Below are 17,059 nucleotides of genomic sequence, written 5' to 3' on the forward strand. Positions count from 1 at the left end.
ACACTGTGTATTGTCACATCTGATGAAATTGAGTACGAAAGTGAGTTTGAAAAGCACTTTCAATGATTTATAGCTTCCCCCAGTTGTGTAATGGCACGAGGAGCTGGAATCAATTTTGGGGCAATTTTTCCGATTTTTCTCCTTGTTATTACCATGTCTTCAATAATTTTGCAATAAAAAATTATGAAAATAACAAAATACAACGCATGGCGGGACCTGACCGCATCAAGCTTGGGTAGGGGCACACGTGCACGTCAGTGACCATTGCCTCACCCTTCCTTTACAAAAATCGGGATAATATTTCAACAAATGCTACCACCTCATTGAAAGTTGAAAAATCAAAATTCATGTGTATGCTTTCATTACTGAAAAAAACCTGATGTGACAGATGGGAAAAACAGATAAAACAAACTGCGGAATACTCCAGGACATCATATATAAACGTTGTCGTATGGCTATGAGATACTCATTGCCGTACATCCACATCTTGTTTTCTTCCCGACTCTTCTTTGGAGTTGTGTTTTATGCATACAACGAATCCCCCAATATGAAGAAACTGAAGATTTGTCAACATGTCAACCAGTTCACGCGGCAATGCTAATCAGGGGGACTCCGATGGATCCAAGGTCCCCTCTACCACCGCTGCCACTTCCAACCTCCTCGGCAAGCGAGGGCGACTCCGATGATCCTGCTGTGGAAATAAATGATATGAAGAACAAACTGGAACACGACTCCTCCTTGGTCCATTATTGGACTCAAAAGTGTGTCGGAGTTGAGCAGAAGTTGGCTTATTTGACCCGCCAAGTGAAAAAAGCGCGTTACAGAAAAGAGAAGCATAGAATTCGCGGCCAAAGACGAAAGCACAAAGCAGAGGATTTGCATATGACCGAGGAGGATGCTACGTACGAATCTTTGAGCATCCACAAAGGAGGCGACAAGCATGGCCAGGCAATGTCTGTGGCTTTCAACGAAGGTTTTGAGCAATTCCGACGGTTCGCTGTAGATGTCCATAAAGATATTAACTGGGACGCCATAACTCCGTCTGCTGCACAGCAAATCATCTCCGGCGGTGTACACCCACTAGAGCTAGGCCAGCAACCAGCAAAAGCCAACGATAATGACTGCTGGTAGCCATATAAATCACTAGGCAATCGTTATTCACTTGTTTTTTTTTTTGTTAATGCCCGATCTGGGTTTGTGTTTACATGTTTATGCCCGATCTAACTTACGTGAAACTTATTCGGGTTTAGATATGCTATCACAGCCTTGGGTTCTATGTTCTTACTAGAGTTCAATCTTATTTCTTCGATCACTAACTACTGGATTAGTAGAGTTCAGTTACTAATACTGCTCAAATTTTTGGTTTCATTCATTGTCAGTGGGTCGATAAATTTTTTCAAGATTCTCTGACACAAATATTCGGTTCTTTGACACATTATTGAAACATAGTGATGGGTTCAAGATTCCCTTACTGACACACAGTGATGGTTTCAAGATTCCCTTACATAGATATTTCATTTTCCTTGCAACTGTTGCAAAGGTGTATAAAACCCACATTGCATGAATCCCAAACGAATCCTTTCAAACAAGGCTTCACGTTCTAAAAACACCAAAGCCCCAGGATGGACATCCACCTTCAACCAAAGATGGATCCGAAAGTTCAAGTTACGCATAATTATTGCAAGCATGGTGCCGTTCACGACCGTCCTTGTGGGACGTGCAGGGATCTATTCGTGGTAGGTCCAGACAATGTTCAATACTATCGGTCCCCAACCCCTTCTCCCCCAAAGCCCCCATCTCCCGTTGTTTGCATGTGTAAACCCCCAAATTTAGAGTGGTGCTAGGATTGCTACAATGACAAACGCATTCTAGATTGGGAGGAATGTGGCCGCTTTGAGTCAAGTGATGACTCTGATGCTGATAACTAAGTGGCTCTACAAATAACTTATTGTTGACTTTAATGTAGTTTCTTTAATTTTATTTTTCTATGTCTGAATGTAAGTCATGCGATACGTGTATGACACTTAATAATTATCGAATACAAAAGTTACTTTGTTTTTGGGCGGTTTCACTGTTGCTGTTCACAAACCTTAGTTCAGTATCAACATGAGGCACTTACATAAGATTCACTAACGGTTCCAAATGGTTTCCGAAACGATGCAAATTGGTATCAACAAATATTCAAACTCCGGGACCGTAAATGAAATCAAACTCTTGCATAAATGACTCTATCATAGTAGGTTCCCTGTCCTGCGTGCTCTGATTGGGCTGCAAATTCTCATCAACTGCAGCACCAACTTCTGGGTCGGAAGATGAAGAGCTGCAACATCGAAACAAATAAACAAGTCAACAACATTTCTTGTATAAAATTCAAACCCAGACAATTACCTATTCACTTACGGGCTCCTAAGTTTTGGACAACTCCGTCTATCATGATCAGTCTTCCTACATTCACTGCACCGCTGTTTATGTCGTTCCACTACCTTCTCTTTTTGTCCTTTCACTCTTCTCGCACGCCCTTTTGCTTTTACTCGATGAGGATCTTTCATTCTGACTTGGGGAGAACTAGTTCCGACCTCTCCATTGGGTTCTTCTTCGACATGAGCTCTTGATGACAACAACCTTGTAAGCTTCCCACGAATGCCGTCAAATGAATTTTCCAGCAACTCAAAACCTTCATGACACAACAAAGCAGAATCTATCAAATCACCTGCAACTTTGCAAAGTTTTGATCTCTTAACCAAAACCAAACCGTCCATGCAATCTTTAACTTCTTTGTCATTCTAATCATATACTACACCGCACTTTGCACTTTGAAATGCTAGGATGTGTCGGCATGTGCTCCACCTGCTTCATTCTTAAAAATGCTAGGATGTGTCGGCACGGAATACCCCCAAATTCAAATCCTTTGTTCTACAATAAGCTTTATCGACATCTTTATCATGCACAAGCTCCTTCATCCGTGTCACCCCCGAATTTACCCGCTCACTTACTTTGTACCTGCACTGGGTCTCATCTTGCTCTACAAGTTCGAACAAGCATAAAAGGCTTCTAAAGTCTTCCCTATCAAATATTTCAAGAATTTCCTGAGTGTAAATGAGTGCCATTTGATGTTGCATTGGTGTTCGAAATGGCAGTGGAGGTTTTTCATTGGTATCAACATGATCAGCCATTAACTCCTTGTGCCTCTGTGAACCAAGAGCTCTTTCAAAACGTATAATGAATTCCATCAATGTGTTTTTCTGGTTAATATATTGTTTGAAAAATGCATGATAGCTTTCAACCCGTTGACTACTTGACATCCCAGTCGAAAACACATGTTTTACATATGATGGAATCCAATTGTCAAGCAAAGCATGAATCGAGCTCAGCCACGGATGGTTTTTCAGCCCATTACTTGTGATGATTTCATCCCATTTCGCATCAAATTCTTCTTTCGTGTCCATAACCCATATGCATTTGCACATTTCCGAAAAACATTCCCCAATGCCGGGTTTCTCCATAAACTTATTCAAGATATGCCATATGCAATATCTATGGAATGTTGTTGGGAGAGTTAAAGCAATTGCCTTTGACATGGTTGCATATTGATCAGTGATGATCATTTTGGGTGGCTCACTTGGCATGGCTTTCTTGAATTCTTCGAACAACCATACAAATGAATCCGTGGTTTCACTAGTTAGGAATGCACAACCAAACAACACTGTCTGCCTATGGTTATTAACGCCTAACAAAGGCGCAAAGACCATCCCATAGCGGTTCGTGTTAAACGTCGTATCAAATACCATCACATCCCCAAAAAACCCATAAGCTCGTCTTGACCTTATATCTGCCCAGAAAATATTTCCCATCCTTCCTTCCGAATCTACCTCCATATTAATAAAAGGATTCATTTTTTCCTTGCTCAGCCAAAAAATGCTCCTTCAGCAGCTCTGCATCATGCCCAATCACCTCCCCACGCATGTCCCTTGCATAATTATAGACATCTCTCCTAACAAACCCAACATTTTCCAATCCCTCTACTTGCACCTCAAGAAGGCTTACCTGTTTATGTACAGGGATATTAACTTTGCTCATATGTGCACTATAGGCCTTTGTAGACTCTGTTAAGTTACGGTGAGATCTCAATAGATGGACTTTATCAACTGTGGTCATGTCATGGTTGTATACCTCATTGAATCCTACAACAGTGTACTTATTCTTCTCTTTTACCTTCAAAATCACAAGTTTAGCCTTGCACTCAGTTCGAGTACAACCTCGTTGTCTTCTCTTACGACTAACAGTGCTTGTCAACGAATACCCTTGTTTACAGCATAAATATTCTTTCCTTGTTACCTCTCCTGTGCATGTGCACGTTCTCGTTGTAGAACACCGAATGCCGAAGCCGGCTTTCGCGGCATACATATTGTATAAATTGAACACATCCTCACAGCAATCAAATTCAAGTCCCAATTTTGGTTTCAAGTCCGAACTAACTTCCGGTGTCACCTGTCCTTCGCACTCTATTTCACTGTTCTTACAATTTAACCCTGAATATCACATCACCACCATCATATATGACATGAAAATCACTCTCTATGAAACAGTAAAGACCTATATACACACTAACGTAACTCGTGCTGATGCCCAATATTTGACACATGCTTTCAAACAGCTTTAAAATATATTTGAACTAACATATGACATCAAAATGACTCTCTAGTGAAACATTAAAGACATACATACAACCTAATCTGACTCATGCTGATGCCCACTATTTGGCACATGCTTTCAAACAGCTTTAAAATATATATTAACTAACATATGACATGCAAATGACTCTCTGCTTAAACATTAAATTGACAAATACAGTATATGGCTTACCTCGTAACTGATTTCCAACTTCAAAATTTCAACAAATATGACAACGTAATGTAGCCCTTTTAGATCTGGACGTCAACCCCAAAAACTTTTCATCTTCCTCAACCCCTGTTTTGCCCACGCTCAAGGATTTCAAAACCAACACAGCAGAACCACAACGGTACGGTCGGCACTTTCCAACTCAACGCCAGTTTTGACGTTGCTCAAGGATTGACGTATGTTCCGACCCCAAAAACCCAACCACAAAGATGAAATTATAAAATCCAAGATTCCTTTGTTTCGCCTGAATGGGAAACCTAAAAAAATGAGGGTACCGTTTATGTCTTCTTCCTCAAACCGAAAAACGATTAACAGGGGCGCTCTCTCTTCAGTGTTACAGTTCTTCCTCAATCAAAACAGATAAAAAAATGGCCTCCTCATTGAACTGAGTGAACAGCTGGTTTGGAGGGGACTTCTGTTTTGGAGGGGACGTCTGTTTTGGAGGGGACATTTTGGAGGGAGGAGAGAAAAGAAGGCCTCGTTCTAATACAACACTTACACTTACAATTGCTTTTCATACAGCCGTTAGATTAGATCCAACGGAGTTCTCATGTTATGTTCTCACATAGGCGTTCTCACTAGATCCTCACCCGGCATCCCTCATGGTGGTTGGCCAAGGCTTTTCAAGGTATGTAGGAAGATACTAGGGCTGGGCAAGGTCTGGTTCGGCCCGGTTCTCATATAAAATCATAATTAAAATTGATATTGCTTATTCGGTCCAACTTTAGTAAAAAAAATAAATTAGGAAATCGATTGGTCTGATTTTCGGTTTGGTCCAATTTTGGATTGGATTATTATTATTGTTTTCAATTTTTTTTTAAATTTATACAAATTTCAATTATTATTATTATTATTTTTTGGGCTTGAAAATTAACAAATGGCTTGGCTCGACTACTCGGTTCAAGTCTATCTACTGCCTAGGGAGCGCAAAACAGAAAACTTGTGAGTCGACAAAACAAAGTTTTGTTATATTTGAAAACAACATATGATAACCCCACCATTTAGAAGACGATGCTAAAAAGGACATGCATTCAAAACCGATGTATATATATATATATATATAAAAGGGGCGCATCCGTGGCACTATATTTTTGACACAAGTTTTCAACCATTAAATTGAAATGTATTGAATGGCTAAGATTAACAAAACTAATTGTTTGTGCCTAATAAATCTTGGTCGTAAACTGACCGAAGGGACTTCCTCTCGGCCCTCGCACCAGCCCATAAACTGAAATGTGGCAGTTCGTTAGGTATTTGCCTTCCTAAAAACGAAAGAAAAGTTGCCAAGGCGGAATCCTCTCGGCCTCGCGGCCGCGGTATTATAGGCCGAGGCCGAAGGGCGTAAGAGACACGGCCGAAGATATTAAGGTTAAATCGCCACGTGGCAACAGGGTCCCACACTTCATTTAATGAAGTAACGCCTCTGACTATTGCAGCAAACCCACTAGCCGCAAGAAAGCATTTAATGCACGAGGGAAGATGGGAAGTGACTAAAGTCAGGGTTTGGTGATGGAAATCAGAGTGGTTAGGCGCAAACATTCTCACAAATATTCTTACAACTTGAGAGGTCAGGTCGCCAACCACCAGACCAGGGCATTAAATGCGTTCCTACGGCCAAAGGCGCAGAACCCACGATCAGGGCGGTGGCCGAGGTTTACTGGGATTTATGGGGGTCACACCACCATGCTTCACGATCCCAAATGCCGATTTGACTACCCACTTGCTCTGATCAGGCTCCACCACGCAGATCTTTCAGCCTCGATTATCCCTCCAGGACCTCTCCTATAAAAACCAAGTTCAAGCTACATTCAAAGGGTTCAAACACCAAACCAAAAGCCTCCCACGGAGCAAATTATATTTTCCTGTCTTTCATTTCTTGTAATGCACTTTCAATACCTTTACTTGCTTTCCTAGGAGTAGTGATAGATTGTAAGCAAAATCCATTCATCAATATATCATACGACCCTTGATCTTTAAGGCGCTGGAGCACCATCTCTGCTACTCTCTCATCCACCCCATATATCATACGACCGTCGCTCTCTGAGCAACGCGCCGGAGCACCACCTAAAATCCACCATCAACACCACCACTAAACGGCCTTGTAGCTCAGGCCGTGAACCTGACGGCCGAGATCAGTTCCTCTCTCGGCCACATCGTTTGATTAGAAGTCGAACCCAAACAGGCGCACCACTTAACCATTTACCCAAACACATCACTCTCTCAACGCACGGTAGACCGTGCTGGCACGCCCGCGCACAACCGCACTGCATCCAAAAGAAGGACGTCACGTGTTGACGCATATCCCCTCGGCGCGGAGCACCAGGCCATGAGATTTGCGACCGCCCAACACTAATTGTATATTTTTTTAAGAAAAATATATATTCAAAATAATTTTTAATTGACTTTCTCTTTCTTATTTCTCTATCCTCAATCAATGCTTTATGAAATCTTCCTATTTCGTCGTTCTCTATCCTTTAGAATTCTTCAGTTAATGACTTCCCCATCCTCCTCCTCTAATTCTTTAGTTAATGACTTTCCCATCCTCCTCCTCTTTCTTCTAAAGCTTTACAGGTTTCTGATTCTTTTTCTTCTCCATCCCTAACTTTGTTTTTTCTCTATTTTTAACTGTTTATTTTTTGGGTTGTTACAGTTATACATGGATTATAACTCTCAACCCACACACACAATAAGCAAACTGTCTTTTGCCATATATTTTTTAATGTTATTATTAATCATAATGAATAAAAGCTAAATCTCGTAAGCCATTAAGATGTTAGAAAAAAAAAAAACACAGAGAGAAGAAATATTGCAACAAATTTGGGCTTTTCTTTTAAATATTAAAATCCTATTTTCTCTTCAATATTGGTAGCTTGAGACATATTTTCTATGTCGTGGGAGAATGCTCGGTTGGTGTAGAAGAAAATGACAACGGGAAGATAACAGTGAGGTTTCGGAGGATATTAATGGATATTAATTGAGAAGAGAGAAAATGATAAGAAAAAAAAAGGGGGAAAGTAATGAGTGATTTTCGGGATTATCATAACTAATAAATATAAATAAAATTTACTTGGCATTAGGGATTTAATTTAATTTAAGTAATTAATGAAACATAATCTCAACCATTCGATCCTTTCTAATCTAATGGTTGAAAATTTGTGTCAAAACTTGTGTCAAAAACGTAGTGCCACGGATCCGCCCCCATATATATATATATAGTTAAGTCAAACCATAGTGAAATTGTCACGACCCGACTCCCCTAGCACGATATTGTCCGCTTTGGGCCCCCCTCTCTGCCCTCACGGTTTTGTTTCTGGGAGCTCACGAGCAACTTCCCAGTGGGTCACTCATCCTGGGATTGCTCTAGCCCCTAACTCGCTTAACTTCGGAGTTCCCATGACTCCGAAGTCAGTGAGCTCCCAAAAGGCCTCGTGCTAGGAAGAGAAGTGCCCACGCATTTAAAGCACTTCACCTTTCCCTCCCCGAGCGATGTGGGATTGCTCACCGTTCTTGTTTCCCCAAGACACGGGTCTTACAGAAATCCATATTCTTGTAATGGTATACTAACACCCATCCCTTCCAAAACCTTTCCCATTTTCCCCAAACTACTTTCTCGAAACACGTGTGTATATATATATGGGATTGTTTGACTAGACCACATGGAAGAATCCTCAATTGACCATGTGGCTAGGGAACGAGCCGGCCAACCGGGGGACTGGCTCACTAGCACATACAGCAAAATCCTCAATATTCGTACGTCTGTGACAAGTCCTATGCGCATAAACTAACCCTATTAAGGGTCTACGAAACACCCCATCAAGGGTGCCCGAGTTCCGACATATCTAAGTATCCCAACATTCCAAGTATCCAATTCAAGTATTCCAAATCCGGGGGAGGTACATAGGGTAGTACCTATAGCATTCCAGACTAATAAATAAACCATAACCCAAAACTCATTCCATAATCTCTTTCCAACAATCCCATGTACCCAACCCATATTTAAGTATAAATAGTAGCTCTCAAAGATAGCATATAACAATTTAAAATAATCACGGTCTATAAATATCCAAATATGCATTCTAGGGAGACCAGGAAAGCGGTTACTGCTCTCGGGGGTTGTTGCTGGTTCAGTTCTTCAACTTCAGTTCGAGAACCTTAGGCATAAATTTCATAAATGGACAACTTACTATTTCAAACTAATTACATATATTCCTTAGGCATACGCACATAGAATCACATCAAGGAGAAGATCTTGAATGAAATAAAAATATTAATTATATTAGTACATACCTTCCATTGATGAAAGCTCAACCAAAGTCTTCTACTCTATGTAGAATTAAGAGTTTAACACGTTGTCCATTTGAATTAAGAGTTTAAGTGGCTACCCATTCCCTCAAGTGCTCGGTAGCTAGCTGATTCTAAAGTAAAAGTGGGCATATGGTGACGAAGAAAAAAAGTATGAGTGGGTTGGAGAGTCTTAACACATTGTATATATAATATTATGAAACGGTTTAGTGTCAATTGAGTGGAGCAATTGTAATATAGGAAGAGTTAGTATTCCAGTTGTTTTTTGTTTGGGAATTGAAAGGCATGGATTGAAACATGTTGTGAAGTCATATTATTTTTGTTTTTCTTATTATGTCTATGTACAGGGTCAAGTAGGATAAGGAGAAAAGGGAGAGGGTCCTCTTCCTTGTACGTTGATTCAGAGATGAACTCAAGACCTCGTCTCATTGCACACTTTGCTGAGCCTTCTTTGCCTGAGTCTCTACTGATTTGCTACTTTGACTTCATATTTTCTTTTTGTTCTTTTTTATTATTTTATGAAAACTTCCTATTTTCTTTTTCAAAACATAGTGACTCATACTTAATTCCAACAAAAACAAAAAAAAACAGAAAAATAAAGAAGTGCAGTATTATTAGATTGTAGACCGTAGTAGATTTAGTTAAAATTTTATTTTTGTTTTTCTGATTTGGTACAACTTGTTGCTGCAAAGAAGCTCTTACTCAGTGGTCAAGAACGGAAGTAGCATACAACTCTCTTTGCCTTGCTCCACTTGAATTGTCAGTTTGTCACAAAGCTTCAAGCATGCCATTTCAAGTTTTTTGACTTCTTATTATAATCAAGTGTTTAATATTAGCATTATAAATCTCTTTCGGCAGGATTCAGTAGAAGACATAGTTTGATGAAGGACATATACACATAGTTTTTTTTTGTTTGCATGTGGCTAGGTGTGTCTTTTAGTTAACAATATTGATTTGTTTTATTAATTAATACCACTTCTCTAATGGCAGTGATACTTTTCTAGACGCCTATCCTATCTTGGGGGCCAATGATACTTATTGTAGCTTCGGACCGTAAATTGTCATGTTTTCCTATTTAGATCGGTGCACTAGATACTAAGTTATATCAGGTTTTGATAAGAGTTTAAATTAGGTTATACCTTAAGGCCCAAAACATTGTGAAATAAGGAAAGGTTTTGAAGCCTATTAAGGGGTCCTTTTTATTTTTATTTTTTTTTGCGTGAACTGTTTTGGTGGGCTTGGAAGATTAGTCAAGTCGGCCCTCTGTGATGAGTAGAGACAACTTGACCTACCCCTATATAAGCTTAAGGCTCTGCTCTCATAAGACACGTTCTCTAACCCTATTCTCATCATAAAGAGAGAGCAGAAGTCTTGAGCCGTTCCTGTTCTTGTTAGGATTGTTGCTGCTACGGATTGGATGAGTTCAGAGGCCGTGTACTCAAGGAAGATGGCTTCAGGTATGTCTTTATGTCTTTACGTATTTCAGATCGTGTGAAAGATCTTGAACACGCATATTATAGAAATCTAACATAAACCCTTAACATCAGTATTTATGCTCTGATGGAATTCAAACTTTCAGTTATTTTGCAGTCCTATCTTGGGGGCCAATGATACTCATCCTGTTGCAGCTAAAGCCCTTCCCACCTTATGGCATGTGTTCAGACCAAAATTAACATGGTTTAATTTCTACAGTTAACGGGCCAACATTGTAATTATGTAACTAAGGCCCGACCGCCAAAAGCTTTTCCAATGTCTAAAAAGGCTCAATTAGCGCTTCCGCAACCCAAACTCCTTGGATAGAAGCCAATCGTGAACATTAACCAGCGGGTGGTCAACATCTACGTCGGACAAATTGTGTCCGATACTACAGTATTTCACTTTGGACAGAATTGTGTCAGAAACTATTATTTCCCATTGGACAGAAACTGTCCAAAGCTACAGTAGAAACCAATTAGTGTGTCTATGACCAATCCAAATGGTTTTTACCCAGAATTCTAAATGAATTAGTTAGTTAGCAGTCAGTGCTAACTAATTGATAAAGGTGTGGGTTGAGATTTGGGTCGAAAACAATTTAAACCCGCAATGCTTCTACTGGTGTCACACATTAATTTGCTCCAAGAAACAATAAAGAAACTGAATAAGTAGAGAATATTCAGGCTGTGATAGATAAAGAACTGTAAAATATCAAAGCTGACCAACAGGGACGGACCCAAGAATTGCAAATCGGGCGGGCTAAATTTACCTTAAGTACAAATGTATTAAGAAAATTTGGTGAGTTTTTGTGGATTTTGGTTGGTTTTTGGAGATTTTTAGGCTTGGACAACATATTGTAGGAACTAAAAACTAGAGGTAACACACAGGGTGGCTAAATTTTTTTGGGGTAAATTATAAGCCCTTGTTTGTTATATTTTTATTTGGCTTTTTATCACAAATGGTCCTTGACGTTTACGAAATTATCACGAATGGTCCTTGAGGTTTTTTTGTGACACTAATAGTCCTTAACGTTTGGACTTTTTATCACAAATGGTCCTTACCGTCAAAAATTCTGTTAAGTGTATGATGTGGAAGATAAGTGGAGCCCACATGTACAATCACATCGTGACATGTGGATTAAATAAATAAATAATTTTTAATTTTATTTTATGAAAATCCATTAAAAAACCATTTAGAGAGTAGAGAGAGAGAGATAGAGAGAGAGAGGCTAAATGGTTTTTTAATGGATTTTCATAAATAAAAATATTTATTTATTTATTTAATCCACATGTCACGATGTGATTGTACATGTGGGCTCCACTTATCTTTCACATCATACACTTAACAGAATTTTTGACGGCAAGGACCATTTGTGATAAAAAGTCCAAACGTTAAGGACTATTAGTGTCACAAAAAAACCTCAAGGACTATTCGTGATAATTTCGTAAACGTCAAGGACCATTTGTGATAAAAAAGCCTTTTTATTTTATATCAACACTCTTTTTTCAGTATATTTTCTTCATCATATTTAAAACTTTTTGTTATTATACAACATTTGAAACAGAGAAAATGTTGTAATTATTGATAATATTGTTGAAATATTTGGAAGGGATTGAAGGTAGACAAAGAAAGAAAAAAAAGGAAAGATATTTACAAGGAATTGAAGTTAAAAAAGAAAGTAAAAATAAAATAAAAACATCACATTTTGTTGGGCAGTGCACCTGACAAAATAAAAACACATCTCATCCCAACACATATCCCTCTCTCATTTTTATTACATTTTCTCGTCTCTCTCTTTTTTTATTCTTCTTTCCTCTCTCTCTCTTTCTCTCTCTCCCTCTCCCTCTCCCTCTTTCTTTATTCTTTTTCATTCTTCCTCTCTTCTTTTTTTGTTTCTTCTCACTCCGTCTGCTCCATCTCTCTGTTCTTTCTTCTTGCAGCCGGGCTAAATGTTAATTTAAGCTGAGAATAAATAAAAGCCCCCAGGCTGTAGCCCAGGTTAGGTTGTACTCAGGTCCGTGCCTGTTGACCAATTAGAGCGCATTTGCACATCAATTATAATATTCAAACCAGATGAAAGGCGCCTTCACAACCACATTGCTCCCCACTTATCCACTTGGAAGTCATGATCAACCAGCCATTCCTATTGCTGAAGACTCTGAAGCCTATCAATAGAGGAAGAAAGCTCAGTAACAAGGGCATCCAACATCAAACATCGAATCAATCAAACCTATTTTGAACAACCTTCAAAATACGTTTACTCTCGATAGCCTCGAAGTAACCCAGATTCAAACACTTGCAAATTGTCTCACAGCTGACCAAGGCCAAGACTTGAATCGAATCTCTCCGAGTCTCTGAATTCCTAGTTGACAACTCCTGATAGGAATTCTAAACAACAACTACTTTATATTTAAACTTACAATAATATCAGCACTATTCTCATCAAAAACTTCATCTTTTTCATTAATCTTTCTGTTTCTTCTTTGTTCGTGTGTTGATAACCATGCTCAGACAATCAGTCTTCTCTCCTTTCTCTTTCACCTAAAATGAAAACCAATGACCAATCTGTTACATACAGCCAGAGTACAGATTCTATGGAAAGAATCATTAGCACATAACCAAAAATAAAAAAAATAAAAAAATTGCAACAACATAAATCATTAGAAGGCCAACCACCTCCTAGTGTTCTTACTACATTTGTCAACTGAGCAAATGATGTGCGACCAGTCCTATGTAGCACCTCCTTGTGCACGATTGACCTTATTCATCTCGGAACATTCCTACAAGATGGTTTTATCAATGATAATTCATCTATACTACAAACATAAACTATAAACTTATTAAATATTTACTTTTACTTCTAGAAGACCCCAATATTATACCCCCCACTGCTCTGTGACCACTCAAGGATTGATGGCTAAGCGTTGTTCATCAGTGTCATATTTATCATACCATTTCTGCTTCAGTCGGCACTTCCAATCTCTATTACCAATTACCTTTAGCTTTAGGCAATGGAATCTATATGCCTTAGGGGAATCTGTATTATCCTACGAATATAACATTTTAATTATCAATCAAACTCAATACACATACATTATTTTGTAAGTATAGCTTACCGTGATATCTTTCCAAATGTCGTCTAATATACCATCAGGCATGTCATTCCATGTAAAAATATGTTAGAGGAACTTTTTTTCCATTTTGTGGTATGATTCCAAGCTGTGAACTAAACAATGATGCATTCCTTTAACAGGCTTCCACTCAAGATCAAACGAAACATGCAATATGTTTCCAGTCCCCCATCAAGGAATACTTCGAGTAGCACCACGTCCTTTACTAATATCTTCAGATTCCAATTGCCCTAGTAATTATGTATTTGAATTTTTTTTTACTAATGAGAAATATCATTAAATAAAATGAAGATAATGAGTTTAAGCACATCAGAACCTCTCTGGTTGGGTTGTCAAAGGGTCATCCTCAGAAGCAACGACATTTTGTTGAGATAGTTGTGTCTCTAGCTGAGCTCGTTGACGTCTCACAGCAGATGCTTGTTCACTTTGAACTGAGGAAGTATAGGCTGTTGAGATGTTCGTGCTCGGTGCTTGCCCTTTTTACGTCTCAAAGGAGATGGGGAAGCAATTCCTCCATTAACATACCTCTTGTTCTCTTAGGCGCCATAAACCACTGAAATAAAATAATTATATAAAAAAATCCAACTAAGAGAAGTATAAAAAAATTTAAATTATAAACCTGCAGCAAGACGTAAATTACCATTAAACCACACTCCATATACTAAATTATTCTTATATATTAATGAAAAAGTAACTAAATTATAGCAAGGACAAATACATAATGGTCACTCAGATTCTTTCATCTTGTTTGTACCATATCTGACCCTCCACTCATACAGTGACACGTGGATTGGTAAAACTCCCCAATTGTCTAAGGCAGCGAACAATCGGTATCGACTACTGATGACACCTAGCGGATTCTACAATCGGTATAGCTTACCGATTCTGCGGAACAAACCTCGAAGGCCCCGCCCAAAACATCCAAAGACTCGTGTCAACCTCGTAGGACCCTCCCATGAGTCCCACATCGAAATTAAGTACTAAGAGCATACCAAATGCCCTCTTTAAATAGGCCCCTTCACTACAATACAAGGGGTAAGACTTTTCAACTTGACTTTTATGATAAATACATTGTCAGTAGCAAAAGCTCTTAGAAATAAACTTACTTCGGCATCGGAGGATCTTAGGCTGGTTCCACACCGGTTCCATAGACCTCATGGGCCTCAAATTTCCTTGGTTCAAGATCTGCATCCCAAGACAGGAAGAATCTGCATCAAGCACTCAATCGATCTCCGGATCGTCCACATCACTTGTAAGTTGCACTCATCTCTATCTGTTCAGTTTTAGTGCCAACAGATTGGCGCCGTCTGTGGGAATTGATAGTCAATCAACCCATATCTCCAACTTCACTTCCAAAAAATGAATCCATCTTCGGTACTCCCTACCGATGGTCCTATCATCGGCGTCGGTAGCGGAGCAAGCCCAGCCCCCCTGCCCAACACGCCACGGACAGAGACGCCTGTTCGGCCAAATACTCTGGAAGCCCGCATGGAGACTCTACAACGGGAAATGGCAAGAATGCAGGAGCACAACAATATCCTCTCCTCTAAACTTGATGACACCCAGAGACAGCTTTAGTATCAGCAAACGCACTCAACCCAGCTGTAGGACAGTCTGGAACGGACCATGCAGCTTCGGCAGGAGAAGTCATTTAAAAGCGTGCGGAAGCCCAGCGCTCAGGATAAGGGGAAGCAGCAAGCCACCGGAAAGCCATCTGCCTCCCGAAGTCTACTCCGACTGCCGCTGCGACAAGATCAATGATCGGCTTAAGGAAAGACTATGGGAGGACCTTCGAAAGAGCATCGTAGCCATCGATCAAACGAGGAGAACGATTGGCATAAGGAAGACTATGGGAGGAACTCCAGCCGAATAGCAGATCGAGAAATACAGGGACACAACACCGGCCAACGGATAGATAACCAAGCGGCAGAAACCTTCTGTGACGACCTTCTCCCTCCCGATCCAACCATCCGTCTTCTCCTTCAAAAAATGAACCGGATCGAGGAGGAGCAGAATCAAGCTCGGACACCAACATGGGGAAAAGTACAACCAGGACCATTCACCAATCGCATTCGAACATTCTGACACAAAAAAGAGGTCCAAGCACTTCGAATATCGTTCTACACAGGGGTGGAAGATCCCGTGACTCACATTCATACCTTCCAATCGGCTTTGGGTTGCAAGGGGCTCACCGACGAAGGCCAATGCTTACTGTTCCCCTCCACCCTGGCCGGAGCCGCCTTGAATCGGTTCTACCGATTGGAGCCAGGTATGGTTGACTCTTTTGATCAGTTGAAACAAACCTTCCTCAACCATTTTATGATTCAGACCGATCGCCTGTATTCGGTTGATGACCTTTATACCGTTCGGCAACAAGATGATGAGCCCTTGAGGGAATATGCGGCTAGATTCAGCCACGAATATTCTCGATGTCCTGAAATCGCCGATAGGGCGGCCTACGGTGCTTTCAAGAATGGTCTTCGGTCATCCCAATTTCGTTATCTGGTCCACTGCAGCAACTGGACCACCTATGCCGAACAAATGGAACAAGCAGCTATCCACGCCAGAGCGGAGGGGCGCCCATCGCCGAAGCCAGCAATGATTCCGTAAAAAACTACATACGTATAGTTCGGCACCCCTAGATCCAGCTGTCTGCCGCGCAAATCTCACGGCCTGGAGTTCCGTGCCGAGGGGATGTCCGTTGACACGCGGTTTCCTGCTTTTGGGTGCGGTACGGTTGTGCGCGGGCGTGCCAGCACGGTCTACCGTGCGTCGAGATGTTGATGAGTGTAGGATGGATAAGTGGTACGCCTGTTTGAACTCGTCTTCTAATCAAACGATTGTAGCCGAGAGAGGAACTAGTCTCAGCTGTTAGGTTCATGGCCTGAACTACAAGGCCGTTGAGTGATGGTGTTGGTGGTGGGTTTTGGGCGGTGCTCCGGCACGTCGCTCAGGGAGCGACGGTCGTATGATATATGGGGTGAGGGAACGAACAACAGAGATGGTGCTCCGGCGCCTTGAAAATCAAGGGTCGTATGATATATTGATGAATGAATTTTCCTTACAGTCTAACACTACTCCTAGGAAAGCAAGTAAAGATATTGAAAGTGCATTACAGGAAAAAATAAGTTGCTCCGTGGGAGGCTTTGGTTTGGTGTTTGAACCCGTTGAATGTAGCTCGAGCCTTGTATTTGTAGGAAGAGTTCCTGGATGAGTAATCGAGGCTGAATTTACGCACAGTGGAGTCTGATTAG

At 40.4% G+C, this 17,059-nt stretch overlaps 2 protein-coding genes and 1 long non-coding RNA gene across 3 annotated transcripts; all 3 read right to left on the minus strand.

Annotated features, from left to right (window-relative positions):
* Window positions 1–2,867: 2,867 nt before the first annotated feature.
* Window positions 2,868–3,875, minus strand: LOC148297435 (protein FAR1-RELATED SEQUENCE 5-like). Its single transcript, XM_088247042.1, has one exon. The coding sequence runs from the start codon at window positions 3,873–3,875 to the stop codon at window positions 2,868–2,870; it is 1,008 nt and encodes a 335-aa protein (XP_088103168.1).
* A 1-nt stretch (window position 3,876) lies between these two features.
* Window positions 3,877–4,404, minus strand: LOC148297436 (protein FAR1-RELATED SEQUENCE 5-like). The gene has a single exon (XM_088247046.1). It carries the CDS (start codon window positions 4,402–4,404, stop codon window positions 3,877–3,879), a length of 528 nt encoding a protein of 175 aa, XP_088103172.1.
* A 7,896-nt stretch (window positions 4,405–12,300) lies between these two features.
* LOC148297437 (uncharacterized) lies at window positions 12,301–16,353 on the minus strand. Its single transcript, XR_015833043.1, has 4 exons — window positions 14,122–16,353; window positions 13,791–14,035; window positions 12,919–13,454; window positions 12,301–12,839 (listed from the first exon to the last, which is right to left on the minus strand). It is a non-coding gene; the product is annotated as an uncharacterized LOC148297437 (long non-coding RNA).
* Window positions 16,354–17,059: the final 706 nt, after the last annotated feature.

This window comes from Prunus avium, chromosome 1 (genome assembly GCF_965620075.1).
Source record: "Prunus avium chromosome 1, drPruAviu1.hap1.1, whole genome shotgun sequence".
In the NCBI taxonomy this organism is placed as follows: Eukaryota; Viridiplantae; Streptophyta; class Magnoliopsida; order Rosales; family Rosaceae; genus Prunus; species Prunus avium.